Consider the following 17171-nt stretch of genomic DNA (forward strand, 5'->3'; position numbering starts at 1 on the left):
GAAGGCACAAATATATAATGAATGAAAAGGGGGACATAACAATGAGCAGATATAAAAAGATATAAGAATGCTATGACCAACTTTATGCCTATGAAAATTTGATATACAAAGATAAATGGACAAATTCCTTGAAAAAAATATAACTTAGCAAAAATAATTCAAGAATAAATAGAGAACTTGAATGGTATTTTAACCATTAAGTAGTTAAAATTTTTTCCACAAGGAAAATACCAAGATAATTTGGTTTTTGTAGAGAATACTAGAGAGAGGGGGAATGGCACAAAGAACTCCCAGGACCTGCAGAGGGTTCCCCTCAATGTTCAGCAAAGTACTGATCAGTTTTTGAGTGCGAGAAAACTACCCGAGGCCAGAGAGAGAAGCCCTACAGTCAAGAATAGTGCATACTTTCATTAGCCAGACTGGAAAACCTTATAACTCATAGGCATTGGGTAGAGTATTCAGAAAATTATAGCCTCAGGAGTGATAATTAGACATAGATTAAAGTAACTCTGGTTCTGCCTAAAATAACTGCAAAGCAAGCTCTAAAAGAATCAAACTTTTCAAGAAACTTAACTATGTACCTGAACAAAGCTCAAAAATATTTTTAGAAATACAAGACCATGCAAACTGTAACTTTGGGTCTGCACTTTAAGTCTAGCTCCTACAAGGAAAGTCTGCTTGGTCCCATGTTGATGCTGGCAAGGATGGGAGGAGCAGGAGCTCTCATTCCCTGCTGGCAGTAATGCAGGTGCAGAAGGGAGACAAGACGAGATCAATGTTCTTCTGTTACCTACCCAGGGACATCTACAGAACTGATTCTTCCTTTTTCTCTTCAAACACTCACCATCTTACATTGTGTAAAATGTAGATTTCCTGGGCCTCACAAGAATGCAACTATTTGCCTCGCCCCCCCCCCCTCCTTTTTTCCTGTACACTTTTCCTTAAATACTGAAGTCCCCAAATTCCCCTTTGGAAACACACTCACAGATATGTCAGTGGTTTGTGTTTTTCCTGGGCACATCCTCAAACTTTGGCTTGATAAATCTCCACTGACTGAGATCTTTGCCTCAGTCACTTATTTTTCCATTGTCACTCTCGAAGGTCCCACCTGCAAATATCCTAGTGGGGAATAGGGCTTCACCACATGAATTGTAGGGGCTACAACACTCAGTAGACTAAAAGTTAGTACTACAAACAGGTGTTAAGTAGAGACATGGAAGATACAAAAGAAATCTAACTGAACTTCTAGAGATAAAAATCCTAAAATGAACAATACATTAGATGTAATTGCTGACAAACTAGACACTGCAGGAAAAAGGTTAGTGAACTTGAAGACATTATAGTCTACAGAATAATACCCTCCTAAAGAGGACGCTCTATCCCAGGGGTCCTCAAACTGTGGCCCGCTGAAGACATTTATCCAGCCCACCGGGTGTTTTTGCTGCTGCTGCCTGTCCTGCTTAGCAGCTGACTTGTCCCAGGCCCACGGTGCACATGTGTGGAATGTGCACAGCACTCTCCAACAGCCCTCCAACGGTCTGAGGGACAGTGAACTGGCCCCCTGTTTAAAAAGTTTGAGGACCCCTGCCTATCCTAACCCTAGAACCTTACGTGAATATGCATGCGAATATGTTAAGTGGCAGGAGATAATTAAGGTTGCAGATGCAAATAATGTTGCTAATTAGCTGACCTTTGGGTGGGGCAAGTATCCTGGATTATCCAGGTGAGTTCAATCTAACAACATAAATCCTTTGAGGTAGAAGAGAGAACCAGAGAGATGCAATGTAAAGAGGACTTGACATTCCGTTTCTGGCTTTTTGTTTTAGAGATGGGGTCTTGCTATGTTACCCAGACTGGCATGGAACTCCTGAATCAAGTGATCTTCCTGTCTCAGGCTCCCAAGTAGTTAGGATAACAAGTGCACTACACTACTGTGCCTGGCCCCAGTGAATTTTTTTTTTTTTTGAGACAGGGTCTTGCTCTGTCACCTGGGATAGAGCACAGTGGCATCATCATAGCTCACTGCAATCTCAAATTCCTGGGCTCAAGATCCTCTTGCTTCAGACTCACGAGTGGCTGGCACCATCACACCCAGCTGATTTTTCTTTTTGTAGAGGCAGAGCCTCACTATGTTGCCCAGGCTGGTCTCAAACTCCTGGCTTCAAATGATCCTCCCACCCCAGCCTCCCAAAGTGCTAGGATTATGGGTGTGAGCCACTGCACTTGGCCAATGGAATAATTCTTAACAATAAGGAATGGAACTTGACATTCTGCCTTTTTCACATTTTCTAGAAAAATAGTATGAAAGACAGTTAACCTGTGGTATTTTATCTTGGAAATCATAGGCAAGTCCACAACAGTAACACAGGATTGTGTTTAGCACACTTAATATAGTAACATCTTTTTAGCCCTTTTAGAAATATTGTCTTTCTTTCGTTTAGAGGCACAGTTATACCCAGTCACAATGGAGCAAGATTCTGATTACATCCTCCTGGCTGGAGCTTCTAAAACACCTGGTCACAAGGTTTCAAAGGCGCGTCTCCAAAGACCCCGTCAGTTTCGACCTGCGCTCCCACGGCCGACCTCTGGGTGGCAGCAGAGGGCCGCGGCGCGGCGGGTCGGACACGACAGCTGCGCACCCCGCGCCCTTCCCGCTTCCTCGCGTGGGCCCACGACGCCCTGACCGCTGGGGACCAGATCGGTGGCGCCCTCTCTTTGGCGCGCTCACAACCCCACTCGCAAGCGTGGAGGGCGAGGGCTCCGCCGCCCTCCTCCGCCCCCCCACACACACCCAGCGCTGCGCACGGCCAGGGCCTCCCTGCCTGCGTGGCTGGCCTGCACGGGTGCACCGGGAGCAGTGTCGTTTCTGCCGGCCCGGCTGCAAGTGGGGTTTGCCCGGGAGACGCTGTGCAGTGTCTCCTGAACGCCGATGATCTAGTCACCAAAGAAAGCGCCGTCGTCAGAGGATGGTAAAGTCTAACAGGCTCGGGGGCCGACGGGGGGACTCTGGCTTGCAGTGTTTGCTGATTTCCGTGGTGTGACTCCAAACCACAGCCAATGTCAAGCTAGTGCGATGTAGCAGGAACTGGGAAGAAGACACGCATGCCTCCCAACCAATTCCTGACAGCTTGTGTAAACTGACGACAGCTGGCTTGGTTTTTGGTTATTTAAGTAAAATCCCTAACATAATACAAATTTGTTAATTTAGTCCTCATGTAATACATTAGATCTCTAAACTTGTTCCTCCTACATACCTGCTATTTTGTATCCTTTGACCTACATCTCCCCATTTCCTCCCACTCACGGTAACCACTCTTTCATTCTTGATCTCTGTGTCTTTTTTTATATAATACATATAAATGAGATCATGCAATATTTTCTGTCTGGTTTATTTCACTTAGCATAATGTCCTCCAGATCCATCATGTGAAAAATGGCAGGATCTCTTTTTGTAAGGCTGAGTAATATTCCATTGTGTCTGTGTGTGCACATGTGTAACATACATGGCACACACACATACACCTTTTCTTTATCCATTCGTCCACTGATGGACATTGAGGTTGTTTCCATATCTTGACTATTGTGAACAATACTGCAGTGAACATGGAAGTGCAGGTATCTTTCTGAGGTGATGATTTCATCTTTTTTGGGTATACACTCAGAATACAGCTTGCTGGATCGCATAGTAGTCTATTTTTAATTTCTTTAGGAGCCTCCATACTGTTTTCCACGATGGCTGCACCAACCCACATTCCCACTAACAGTGTTCTAGAGTTCCCTTTACTCCACACTCTAGCCAACATTTGTTATCTCCTATCTGTTTTTTTCTTGTCTTTTGGATAAGCACTTTTTCTCTCAACACAAATTTACTCCAACCTTCACCTGCCTCCTTGACACAGGACTAGGGTGAGGCAGATGAGGTTCCCAGAATGCAAAATGTAAGGAGGCGGTCACGCTCAGGATCATGCAAGTGCAGGTGGCACAAGCGTGCAGCCCTAAGAGTGACAACTTCCTTACACTTTGTACCCTAGGCACCTCAGTACCTGCCATCCAGTCATAACCATATCAGCCCCTCATCCAGCTATTAATGTCTCAGCAGCACTACCCTACCCCAGCTTTTTAATCTCATAGTATGTTGGCCACATTGAGTCAAGGTCTAAAAGTCGATCCCATTTCTGGGGCCTACTGCAGTATTCACTCTGCTTGACTCAGCAGCATTGGTTTTTGGTTCAGCTAGACAATTACACTCACAGGACCCCAAACCAGTTTACTTTGTTTTGCAGAAGAACATAAGACAGGGAACACAGCATACTGTTTAGCAACAGGGCAGCATCAGATACATCCCTTCAATGCAAGTCCTCATGGCAGTCCAGGGCTATTCTATATCCCCCCAGAGGACAGCTTAGATACAAGGAAACAAGATTACACAGGAAGGTGCAAGAGCCTCCCTAGCCCAGTAGCTTCACGCCACATAAAAAAACAATGACTCTTGAACTTATGTAGGATTGGCACAAGAGTCTTGCTTTCCTTCCAGGACTTAACAAGGAGAACAACTGGTATGTCACACCACATTCAAGACAGCCCAAAGCTATGGCCTCCCCGCAAGTATTTATAGTTCATTCACAATCCTCCCAGCTCAGATGCCCTTTACCAATCAAGGGTTATGTTTACCATAGGCAGTGTTGCATGGCCACACAGCTGTCATTTCACCTTTAGGAGACTGCAGAGAAACAGTGCTAGAAGAAAATCAACAGGAGGCCATTTTCATAGAAGAAAAGAGAAAGAGTTTTTATTAACCCTTTACTCACATACACCAAAGCACAACACCATAAAATTTCATAATGTTGGGGATAAAGAAAATACTCTAAAATCTTCCAGATAAAAAAACAAGTCTCAAAGTCAGTAATTAGAACAGCTTCACACCTTTCAACAACAGCTCCAGAAACGAAGTCATTGGAAGAACATCTTCAAAATTCCAAGGAAAAATAATTTCAAAAACACAAATTCAAATCCACATAAACTATTATTCTAGCATAAAGCGGGATTTTCAGACATGCAAAGTATTAGAAAATTTGCCTTAATGTACCATTTCTCAGAAAACTTCTGTAGTACCCCACCCCTACCATACCGAACAAAGAGTAATCCAAGAAAGAGTTGCAAGTACAAGAAATAGGAGATCTTTCACAGGGAAGAAACCAAGTCTCAGAATGGTCATGAAGAGAGATTCCAAGACATTGAGCACACCTAAAGAGAGTATCACAGGAGCAGGATAATGGGGAAATTCAGGGAAGTATGTCCAGAAAAAGAAAAAAAGAGAGAAATGAGAGAGTATCTAATACATCTGGATGTATTAAGAGGAAATTTATATTTCTTTCAAAGGATTTGGAGGTGAATTACTGATGGGACATAAAAAACTAAGGAAACAAACAAATAATATGATAACCCTGGGGTAAAAGAGGTGCCTAAGCACAGAAAAACAACTCCCTGACTCAGCTAGGATCTATCTTTTCTACACTGAGAGAATGGGGAGGGGGAAATGGACATATGTTGGGAAGGAGAGGGGCAGTTATCAGATACTCTGGGTTACTGCCCTAACAGCCGTCTCTAACTCCCTCCTCCCTTGTCTCCGTACACTGTACTTCCCTTGGCTAGAAAGGCTCATTACCCCCTTCCCAAGCTTGTAGCTATGGGTTACCAAGAAACTGTTCTAGTTAATCATCTGCAATCAGAAGTTTAAGAGTTTCTAGAAAAGCTTTCACTTTCCCCAAACAATAAATGCTGGCATGGATGTGGAGAGTTAGAAACACTCTTACATTGCTGGTGGGACTGCAAATTAGTTCAACCTCTGTGGAAAGCAATATGGATCTTTAAATACCTTAAAGCGATTCAAGCAGATCTACCATTTGATCCAGCAATCCCATTACTGGGCATCTACCCAAAAGAACAAAAGATGCTTTATAAAAAAGACACCTGCACTTGAATGTTTATAGCAGCACAATTCACAATTGCAAAGATGGGGAAACAAATCAAGTGCCCATCAATACAGGAGTGGATTAATAAAATGTGGTATATGTATATACCATGGAGTACTATTCAGCTATATGAAACAATGGTGATCTAGCAACTCTTATATTTTCCTGGATAAAGCTGGAACCCATTCTACTAAGTGAAGTATCCTAAGAATGGAAAAATAAGCACCACATGTACTCACCATCAAATTGGTTTCACTGATCAACACCTGAGTAGACATATAGGAATAACATTTATTGGATGTCGGGTAGGTGGGAGGCGGGAAGAGGGGATGGGTATATACATATACAATGAGTGTGATGTGCACCATCTGGGGGATGGACATGCTTGAAGCTCTGACTTGAGGGGGTAGGGGAGACAAGGACAGTATACGTAACCTTAACATCTGTGCCCCAATAATATGCTGAAATAAAAAAAGAAATGTAGGTTTGGCTGTCATTCCCTTTCTTTTTGTCTTAGACATGGATTGATGCCTAGAGCTACAACAATCACACTGCACACAAGAATCACAAAAACCATGCATGTTAAGGATGTTGGAACATAAAGAACCTGAGTGACTTATGATGTACATGAGCCACTGGCACCAATTCGGGACAGCCTCCCTCTAGACTTATTCAATGAAATCTACCAGTCAGGTTTTCTGTTACTTTATAGCTGAAAGCAATAAAGAATTTTTAACTAACACATGGTGTATGTGGGCTAAAGACTCATTCTCTATAGTGGGAAGTCAATAGATAATGTCTAAAAGTTTTAAAATCAAAAAATAACATGTTGAATGAAGCATGTTATTTACTTAGAAACATGACAGTAAGTACCTGAAGACAGCTAAAAGAATTCAAATAGATGTCACTGAGGAGTGGGCACTGGGGACATGTGGGGCAGGAGACTGCTACTTTTCATTATAAGCCTACAGCAAGGCCTCTCAACATCAACACTAGTGACATCTTGGGCCAGATGATCCTTTGTTGTGAGGGGCTGCCCTGTGCACTGTTTAGCAGTGTCCCTGGCCTCTGCTCACTAGATGCTAGTAGAACACCCCTCCTCCCCAGTTACGACAACCAAAAACATTTGCCACCATTGCCAAATAACTCTACAGGGCAAAACTGCCTCTGATTGAGAACCACTGCCTCATGGTACTATTTTATCTTTTTTATTGTTAATAATATTGTAAATGTATTATTTTGATAAAATTAAATTATGGATAAAGAAACAGACCGTATGGAAAGAGCTAGACTGGAAACTGCCAATTGTCATTTCTCCCTTCAAATACTTCTCTCCTCAACTGACCTCTCCCTGGGCCTAAGAATCCTACTCCTGCCTCCTAGACGAGCAGAGCCAGAACAGAGGTACTTACCACCCAGAAATGCACACTGGTAATGGCTGCAGGTCTTGTTTATGCTTCGAAGGATAAGGTTATTGCCAGCCCCTTCCCGTGACACTTGAAAAACCTCACTCAGAGGTATTAAAGTAATTCTTTCACTTTCTTCATCAAAAAATTTTTCAACGGCAACTCCAAAGCACGTATAGATAGATAACACAACGAGCTGATCATTAGTAGCTTGAGGTTTGGCTGAATATGCCAAGGCGAAATGGCCAAACCTGGCCTGGTTTAGCCCTCCAAAGGTAAATGAGGTGTTCTGGCTTGTTCTGTACACCACATTTTTATAACTGTCATCACAAGGTCTTCTCAGAAACTGCAGGGCTCTTGTTAGGTAAAAATGAAAAGCTTTGAACTGGAAGCCATAGATATAATCTTTTCGAGACCGGCCAGCCATCTTCACAGCTTCATTGAACTGACGGTAGAAGGGAGTTTGCTCCTGGGCTTCAGAAATATATGCCTTCAGGGCGATCCCATGGTTATCCTTAAAATTCATAGGGAGAACAAGCTGTGTCTTTCGGGCTTCCCATTTGGCTTTTGCATTTTCCCACACAGTGTTTAAGAGTTGGTGGCTCACTTTTTCCTCCTTGAGCAGTTGAGGGACATGTTTGATTTCCATCCTGTCAGTACATTTCAGGTACTCATCATCAAATGCATTGTCTGCCATGTCTAACACTTCAGCCTTCACCTTCAAAGGAAAACGAAATGAATATTCTTGCAATAAGATATTTAGTGAATATCACTTTCTCTCACATTACTACCCCCACTCTCTCATTCCCTGCCAAGAATCTCTCCTTACTTATTTGGATATGTTTTTTATGTAGGAAGTATATTCCATCGCTATTGGTAACTGTTCTCTCTGTGACATTTATTTCTATGAAAGAGTAATGTCAGTGGGTGAGAGGCATGGGCAGGACCTGTAACTCAAACATCTGAACAGCATGGTACAGAGGAGAGAAGTGTGCAGTTAAAGAACAGGGTGGCAATCCTGGCTCTGAACAATATTCTTACCTAGATTTTCTCAAACCTTCAGAACTGTTGGGAATTTGAAGTATCGTGTTTGTAAAGCACTGCATATGATAGATAATACGTGATGACAAATATTATCCCCTTTCCTTTGGGGATGCCCCCCCCTTCTCCAGGTGGCTTGGCCAGAACTGATTTTGCACCCTCAGCCAAAAGCATAAGCAAGTGATCCAGAACACTCCTTGAGGGGAAAAAGATATTTCTTCCTGTAAAACCATAAGCTCTAAGGATAATACTGACTTGGGGCTTCCAACAAGTTATCCTTTTAGTCCCAAGGAGAATCCTGTCTGAAAATAAATCAACAAAGAGAGGCTTGCAGAGCTAAGAGGCAGAGAGAGATGAACCCCTAAAGACATACTTGAGGGTGAGTCTAGCTGTACCTAGAGACTGTGTTTTACTCCAGTCATAAGAATCACTAAATGCCCTAACTGCTTGAGCTAGTTTGAATTGTGTTTCTGTCACATACAACTGAAAAGGCCAAATGCATCTCTAAATGACACACACCCCACACCATAAGCATCAGGGCGGTATAATGTAATTAACACTAATTTGAAGCCAGACAGATCTGAGTTCAAATGCCATTTCTGTTACAAACTAGGTATGAGTTACCTGACATTTCTGAGCTTCAATCTTTTCATTTAAAAATAAGAATAACAGAAATACTATCTTAAGTGCAGGACTGTAGTGAGGCTTAAATTACATAATGAATATATGCAAAGCCCTTCCACCTCCATGCCTGGCACACCGTGGTTATATTTTTATTATTTCATGATAGGAACGTATGTATTATATTGTAAGTTCTTCAAGGGCAGAATATTTATTTTTGAATCCCATTATATTTATCTTTGAATTCTATCATATTTATCTCTGAATCCCAAGCACCTAGTACAGAACCTAGCAAAATATTCAAGTGCACTAAATAAGACCCTATACTCTGGCTTATGGATCAAATAATTGGATGAGCAAAATATACCCGGTAATACCATTTATGGGTTTCTGTAGATAAAAGAATAGTGCCTCTTTTTCCACCATTCTATACTTGCATGGTGCATGGCTGCACCAGTCTGCCTAGGACCTCGGCTAGAGACTTTACAGACACATCTAGCCAGGAGCTATTAAAATTACAGTTTTAAAGTGTGTGTGTGCACACATGCACATGATGAGAGAGAGAGAGAGAGAGAGAGAGAGAGAGAGAGAGAGACAGACAGACAGACAGACAGACAGACAGACTAACTTAAAAAAAGCAAAACAAAACCTGAGAGACAAGCTTAAAAAAGCAAAACAAAACTTGGTCACATGTCCATCCTACTCTAGTTACATCTTCTTTCCACTATCTCTCTTCTGCCCCTCACAACCAAACTTTTTTTTCCCCCCTTGAACTTCTGGGCTCAAGTAACCCTCCTGGCCTCAGCCTCCTGAGTCGCTGGGATTACAGGTGTGAGCCTGACACAACCAACTTCTTGAAGATGTCTATCCTTGCCATCTCCACTTCATTTCCCACTTATATCTCAACCCTCAACCATTCTGATTCCTACCCCCATTCCTCCATCCAAACAGCTCTCACTAAAGGGACATTTGTTCTTAGACTCCACTGCAGACCCACCATATTCTAGCCAGCCACTAAATGTTGGAGTTTCTCAAGACTACTTATTTTCTAACTCTCAATTGTATCCCTAGGTAATTATATACATGCTCACAGTTTCGATTATCATCTACATACCTCTGACCTGTCCTGCAAGTGCCAGGCCTATATCAAATGCCTACTTAACACCTCCACTTGAATGCTTAAGGACCCTTCAAACGGTAACCTAAGACCAAACTTATAATCTTACTTCAACTGCAAACACCTGGTCCTTATTTAAGATCATCTGTTCATTTGTGAGGTTTTCCTATTTCTCTCCTCCTCATTCACTCTGGGTGACCATTTCACCATTAAGGCCTCACAAACATCTCCAGAGTTCTTTCCATATGCCAGGCACTAAGTGCTGGATATACATTACCTCGTTTAATCCTCAGGGCAACCTTGTGAGGTGGGTACAATTATCAGTCCCCCTTTTTAAATAGGAGGAAACTAAGATATAGATTGAGGCTTATACAGAATTGGGATTTGAAACCAGGCAGTCTGGCTCCAGAGTCTTGTCCTCTTAATCAAAATCTTCTGTTGCCTCTAAAGAATGAGAATATTTCCAATGATGAAGACCACCGACATTTATATAGCACCTTTTTTTTTTTAAAAAAAAAGGTATAATTTTGTCTTCATAACCACCCTCATAAAAGGCTGGCAGTTATTAACATCATTTTATAGATGAGAGAACTGTGCCAGCATCAGAAACTGTCTTGATACCAACCACAGAGTCTTCTGCCAGGGAAGTCACTGAAACCGCTGTTAACTCCTGGGTTTGTAGGTCAGTTTCTTATTATGGGAATTTGAGCTTTAAGAGATCAAATCACTGCTGTCTCATGGCCAAGAAAGGCACTTTCTTTTGCAGCACAGAATGTACCAGGGTGCAGCTTGGGCACCAATGCCCGATTTATCTTCAAAACTTCAATACAGTGTAAGACACCAAATCCTGAAATCACATCCCACATTCCTCACATCACATCAGAGTTGATCTAATATGTTCCTGTCTTTTCCCTATGCCTCTAATCAGTCTCCAAACGTCTAATTTTAGACATCAAGCCTTTCTGGCCAGACACCACAGCTGATTGTGTGTTCCGGACACTGCGTGCCTTGAGTGGTGAAAAAGCTCTTAAATGCCACCACCACTCAGGGACAACGGAACGAATACTAAGAAATAGGTACAAAAGGCTTGGTGAACAAGCTGATTACATTTTCTTCCTCTGATCTATCCACTGAAACAAAAGCTCATTTCATGAAATTCAATTACCAAAAATGTATTACAGAAACATGGAAATGACCTAAAGTTCAGGAGAGAAATTGGTTAAACAAATAATGGAACATTCATAGGACAAATACATTAAAATTATTTTGCAAAAGAATATTGAATATGCAAATCAAAACCAAATGAGATACCACTTAACACCCACTAGGATGGCTATAAGGATAAAAACAAAATCAAAAACAAAAAGTAGGCCGGGCATGGTGGCTCACGCCTGTAATCCTAGCTCTCTGGGAGGCCGAGGCAGGCGGATTGCTCAAGGTCAGGAGTTCAAAACCAGCCTGAGCAAGAGCGAGACCCCGTCTCTACTATAAATAGAAAGAAATTAATTGGCCAACTGATATGTATATAAAAAATTAGCCGGGCATGGTGGTGCATGCCTGTAGTCCCAGCTACTCGGGAGGCTGAGGCAGGAGGATCGCTCGAGCCCAGGAGTTTGAGGTTGCTGTGAGCTAGGCTGACGCCACGGTACTCACTCTAGCCTGGACAACAAAGCGAGACTCTGTCTCAAAAAAAAAAAAAAAAAAAAAATAAGGAGTAAAACAAGGACCCAGAGAAATTAGAACCCTAACACATGGATGGTGGGATTGTGATACTGTGTAGCCAGACTGGGAGAGTTTGGCAGTTCCAGAAAAAAGCTAAACAAAGTTACCATATGACCCAACAATTCTACTTCTAGTTATACACTCAAGAGAACTGAAACATATGTTCACAACCAGTAATTCTATTATCATGTGTCATAAACTGTTGCTCCCTCAATTCTTTTTCACATATATATGTACTTCTGCATATAAAAGTAAACTTCACTCTGTAATACCAAATAACCAAAGAGTGCTTGCATTACCACCGTATATGTCAATAAAGATTATGTGATTACAAAATTTTTTAAAAAGAAAAAAAAACCCCTATGTTCACAGAAAAACTTGTATGTCAATGTTCAAAGCAGCACTATCCATAATAGCCATAAAGGGGGAACAGACCAAGTGCTCACCACCTGATGAATGGATAGGCAAAATGTGGCATAGCCATATAATGGGATATTACCTGAATATAAAAAAGCATAAAGAAATAATACATGCTACAACATGGATGAGGTTTTGAAAACAGTATGCTAAGTAAAAAACACCAATCACAATAGGCCACATACTGTATGATTCCATTCAGGTGAAATGTTCAGAATAGGCAAATGCATAGAAACAGGAAATCGATTAGTGGGTGCCAAGGAATGGGGGAAGAAGCAGAATGGGGCTGACTGCTAATAGGTAGAGGGTTTCTTTTGGGGTGATGGAAATATTCTTCAATTAGAAACTGGTGATGTTGCACAACATAATATACTAACACTTACTGAAGTGTATACTTTAAAATGGCAGATTTTTATGGTATGGGACTTATGTCTCATTTTAAAAACTGCATTACAGGCAACAGAATATACAATGATTCTAGATAAAGGATGGTTTAGAATATCAAACTCAAAAATGTGTAACATTTTAAAAATTTGAGGTATTTTAGGCAATTTAAGGTATGCTAGTTTTGAGCCCTGGGCCTTGTGAAATAGATGTAATTCACATGTCTCTTCACCTTGGGAGTCACACGAACTATTTTTCAAACTGCATATAACTCACACAGAGAAAACAAAAAATAAGAAAATTTTCATTAAACTAGAAAGGATCATTTTGTTTTCAAAGTTTTTATTCTATTTTCATACTAAAACACCATGGCCCCAAGGAAAAAAATGTTCTTTTCTAGCATGGCAGTCAATGTGTTTCAGAAGGCGTTTAAAATCAGTACACACACACACTCACCCAGTGCTGATGCGATAGCTAACAATGTGGAGGTGGGGCAGGAGGGATCAAGGGAAATACCTGTCTCATATCTTAAATAAAAATATGTTACAGAATGCTTGAAGATTCAACTACAAATAAAATTATGAAAGTTCAAAAAAATCATAAAAGTTCTATCAGAAAAAAATTCTGAACGTGATTAAAATTGTCATTAAATAATTTAATAAAAACCATGTAACCAAACAATGCAGCATTATATTATTGGGAAAAAAAGATATTTTCAGAAAATGTAATGACATGGATCAACATGTAGCATAGTATTAACTTAAAAAGCAAGATAAAAAATTACTATGTAGTGTGAACCCATGTTTATAAATTAAATACAGTATGCAGAAAAAAGCCAAGAAGGCTGTATATACCCACAGGTAAAACTCTGTCCCTCTTAAGGAGGGATTATGGATGATTTTTACTTTAATCTGTTTGCTTACTTTTAATTTTTTCAACTTTCCACAGTTAACAAGTATCACACATCTATAAAATGAAAAACAAAAGCTGCCTGTAGTAACATTTACCTATTCTACGCACTCTCGTTTCCATCATCAACCCACACAGATGCCTGAGCCAATGTTATCAAGAGTTTCCATTCTAACGTCCACACGCTTCCCATGCCGAAGGTTACCTGGAAGATGTCCATTAGAATCATGGCTGCCAGCAGCATGGTGACCATTTCAAAATGTCCTGTCTTCATTTCTCTTTTCTAAATTAAGATGAAAAAATTCCAATTAATAGGCTTAAAAGAGAAGTTTAGGGGAGTAGAACAGGATGACACTATATATATTTTCATTCTGGATGAGAATGATATCATGGTGGTCAGGAGGTGATTATCAATAAAGTTGTAATGGCTGCAGGAGGCATCAGGTTTTATCTAGTGGTCTAACATCCTTACCCTTCAGAAGAGGAAACTAAAACTCATAGAACTTAAGTGATTTGCTGAATATTCAATCTGTCCATTTCCATACTCTTCCAGATATGTCGTCCTTCCTACCATAGTCACTGGTAGGCATATTTTCTTTCTATCTCTAAATCTCCCCTCACTATGCACAGGAAACAATCAAACTAAAAAACAGCAGTTTTAATTTGGTCCCCTAGCTTCCAGTTTCTAAGAAGTCTCTGGAAATATCTCCATCCGTATCATCTATTCTCCTATCCTCTCTGCAAACTAAGTCATGACCATTTAGGCAGGATGGAAGAAATAGTAAGGCTAAAGCCAAAGAGGTGGCCTCCTTCCCCCAAGTATTCACAATCAAGAGAAGCCTAGGAGCAGAACAAGTGTCTGAGTGGGAATGAGGATACAAAGAACTAGGCAGGCAGCAATACTAATAAGATTATACAACTCTACTGACCAAATGCCCATATTCTTCCCAGTATTTATGATACTAAAAGGGATAAACAGGAGGGTAAGAGGCCCTCAATGACTGAAGCTGTCCCAGAGCCATTAACTAATTCAATTAAAGGCTACACCAGCCCAGCCTACAGTTCCTTCCACCTGCCTCCAACAAAACTGACATTACTGGAACTGAAATGAAACTTCCGTTTTATCCTAACAATCACCATATTCTGAATTTTGAAAATGGGAATGAACAGTAGAGAAAGGGAAACAGTCTTCCCTTTTATAGATCATTTTGGCCCTAGTTTCTCATCTTTCTTCAGAAACACTTAACTAGAGATACTAAACAGTAGCACCAAATTGCTGCTGTGTTAAACTTCCCCTTGAAAAACAGATTTGGAATATAACACTGGACAGATATCTGTCACATGGCAGCATGTGCCACGCAAGCTCTGGATTAGGATTTTCCTGAAAATTCTTCACTTCTGTAGTCTAAGTGTAAATAAGTCAAAATGTTTACCTGGCTTTTGTGCCTTTGGAGGAAGTGTCAATGAAGCTAGACCTCAAACTGACTCCCACTCTCAGTTGGGGTGCGTGTGTCTTCAGACGAGATCGGGCGCGTTCAGGGTGGTGTGGCCCTGCGTGTGTCTTCAGGATGGGACGTTGTTGACAGTGAGAGCTGACAAGGGAATGCTTTGCTTTTTATAAACACCCCAGCAGCAGCTTGGCAGTGGCACATTACCCCACTTGTGTTCTGCTATTTATATCTGGCCCCCACACTATGCCTTGGAATCACTGCTGTTAACACTTGAAATCTCTAAGAGGCTTGTGAAGCCACAGCAGCTCCCTTCAGTCCCACCAGCATGTTCGGTTCTCAGTCTATGGTTCTGGGCTTCTCTCAGAAAGAAACCACTTCCCACTCCTGACCCAGCGACACTGAGATGTCAGAATTAAAGCATGGTGATTCACATAACGAAGGGGAACTGCTTTGTTAATCACTTGCCATGGTGACACCTATCACCATTCACTCAACCAGCTGACTGTATTTTGGGTACTGTTTAGGTGCCAGAAGACACAAACAAGTAAAAGGAAGTAGTGAAAAGCATTGATGATCTAATAAAAGAATGAATATGCATACTTAACCAGAATACAACATGTTAAGAATCCTAAGTGTAAAAAAAAAAAAAGAATCCTAAGTATAGACCGAGTCCAGTGAAAACACTAAGAAGAAAAGGGACTTCATTAACGCCTACAACTACAGCTCTCATTTGCGTAAGGTACACATGGTAAATACACTGACTGAAGTGCTGAAGAACACTTAGGGTTCACTGACTATGGATTTTAAAATCCCACAAAATGCCCTAGGAAATTCATGCATATATACATCAAAATGCATTAACAGAAAATTGACAGTAGCATAATTCATAATAGCCCCAAACTGGAAACCATCCAAATGCCCATCAAAGTAGAATGGATAAATCATGGTATACTTATACAATGGAATTTAACATAGCATTGAAAATGAACAAACTCCAACCATAAGTAATACAATACAGATAAATCACACAGAATTTTGAGCAAAAAAGATACAAACATGTATATACATACCCATATGATTTAATTTATACGCAGTACAAAATCAGGCAAAACACATTTATGGCATTAGAAGTCACAATAGTGGTCACCCGGGGTGGTAGGTGACTAGTAACTAGAATGGGCACAAGAATAGTATCGGGAAGCTTGTTAGGTTGTTTTTTATTGTATGTGCCAATTATACTGATGTAGTCAGTTTGTGAAAATTCAACAAGCTCTATACATATGTGTATTTTCCTGTACACATACACATATTACTTCAATGAAACATTTCAAATTATCATGAAATACACCCATATTTACAAAATTCAGCTCTACTCTTCAGACATTCTAAAATTTCCAACCCCCTCCCACACCATTGGCTAAGCAATCTAAGATTAAATACACAAAGTAGACTCTCAGAAATATCACTTTAAAAAAATCAGATAGAAAGGAAAAAGAGGGTTTCTGTATGTCCTTAGGACTAAGACTCACACTGACCTGCTTTTATGTCCTGGACATGCAGGCCTACAGGGAATGAGGTAGTGAGCTTCTCCTGTCTTGGGGCCCCACAGACCTACCAGGTTTATCTATATATCATGCAAAAGACCGAGTTCGCCAAAAAGAACAAACACTGGATGAAGTCCAAGGTAAGTCTGGCCTTGTCCATCCCTAATATGGTTTTGCTCCATTCCTGTTTTGTTCTAGTTTTTAACTCTTAATTTCTTTCATTCATCCATTCAACAGATATTTGAGTCCTTACAATGTGCAAGGAACTGTTTTAGATACTGGGGGTACATCACTAAACAAAACAGATAAACATCGTGCCCTTGTAAAGTTTATGTTCTCATGGGAGGAAGCAGTCAAATAACTAAAATAAATATGTTATAATGTAGTAAGTGCTATGTTTTGGGGTTATTTTGTTTTGTTTTGCTTTTAGTAGCACAAAGGATATTAGGAGTGCATGGAGTGTTTGCAACTTGAACTGGATGGGTGGACTCCCTGAAAAGGCGATATATGAGCAATGAGGAGACCTGAAGGAAACGAAGGAAGCTCAGCCAGGAGGACTGTGGGGGTCAAGCAGAAGGAACAGCGAGT

The 17171-nt window shown here is 40.8% G+C and overlaps 1 protein-coding gene across 5 annotated transcripts in view; it reads right to left on the minus strand.

Moving 5' to 3' along the window:
• The window catches only part of ART3 (ADP-ribosyltransferase 3 (inactive)), a 96778-nt gene that overhangs the window by 13700 nt on the left and 65907 nt on the right, over positions 1-17171 (minus strand). For 3 of the 5 annotated variants that reach the window (XM_012744209.3, XM_012744191.3, XM_075997759.1), the window contains exons 2-3: positions 13794-13871; positions 7384-8095 (exon numbers count right to left, since the gene is read on the minus strand). In XM_012744209.3, the coding sequence (XP_012599663.2) occupies positions 7384-8095; positions 13794-13862 (781 nt within the window). In that variant the 5' untranslated portion in view covers positions 13863-13871. The other 2 variants (XM_012744246.3, XM_075997761.1) reach the window with 2 other exon arrangements.

The sequence above is a fragment of the Microcebus murinus genome, chromosome 26, assembly GCF_040939455.1.
Source record: "Microcebus murinus isolate Inina chromosome 26, M.murinus_Inina_mat1.0, whole genome shotgun sequence".
Classification (NCBI taxonomy): Eukaryota; Metazoa; Chordata; class Mammalia; order Primates; family Cheirogaleidae; genus Microcebus; species Microcebus murinus.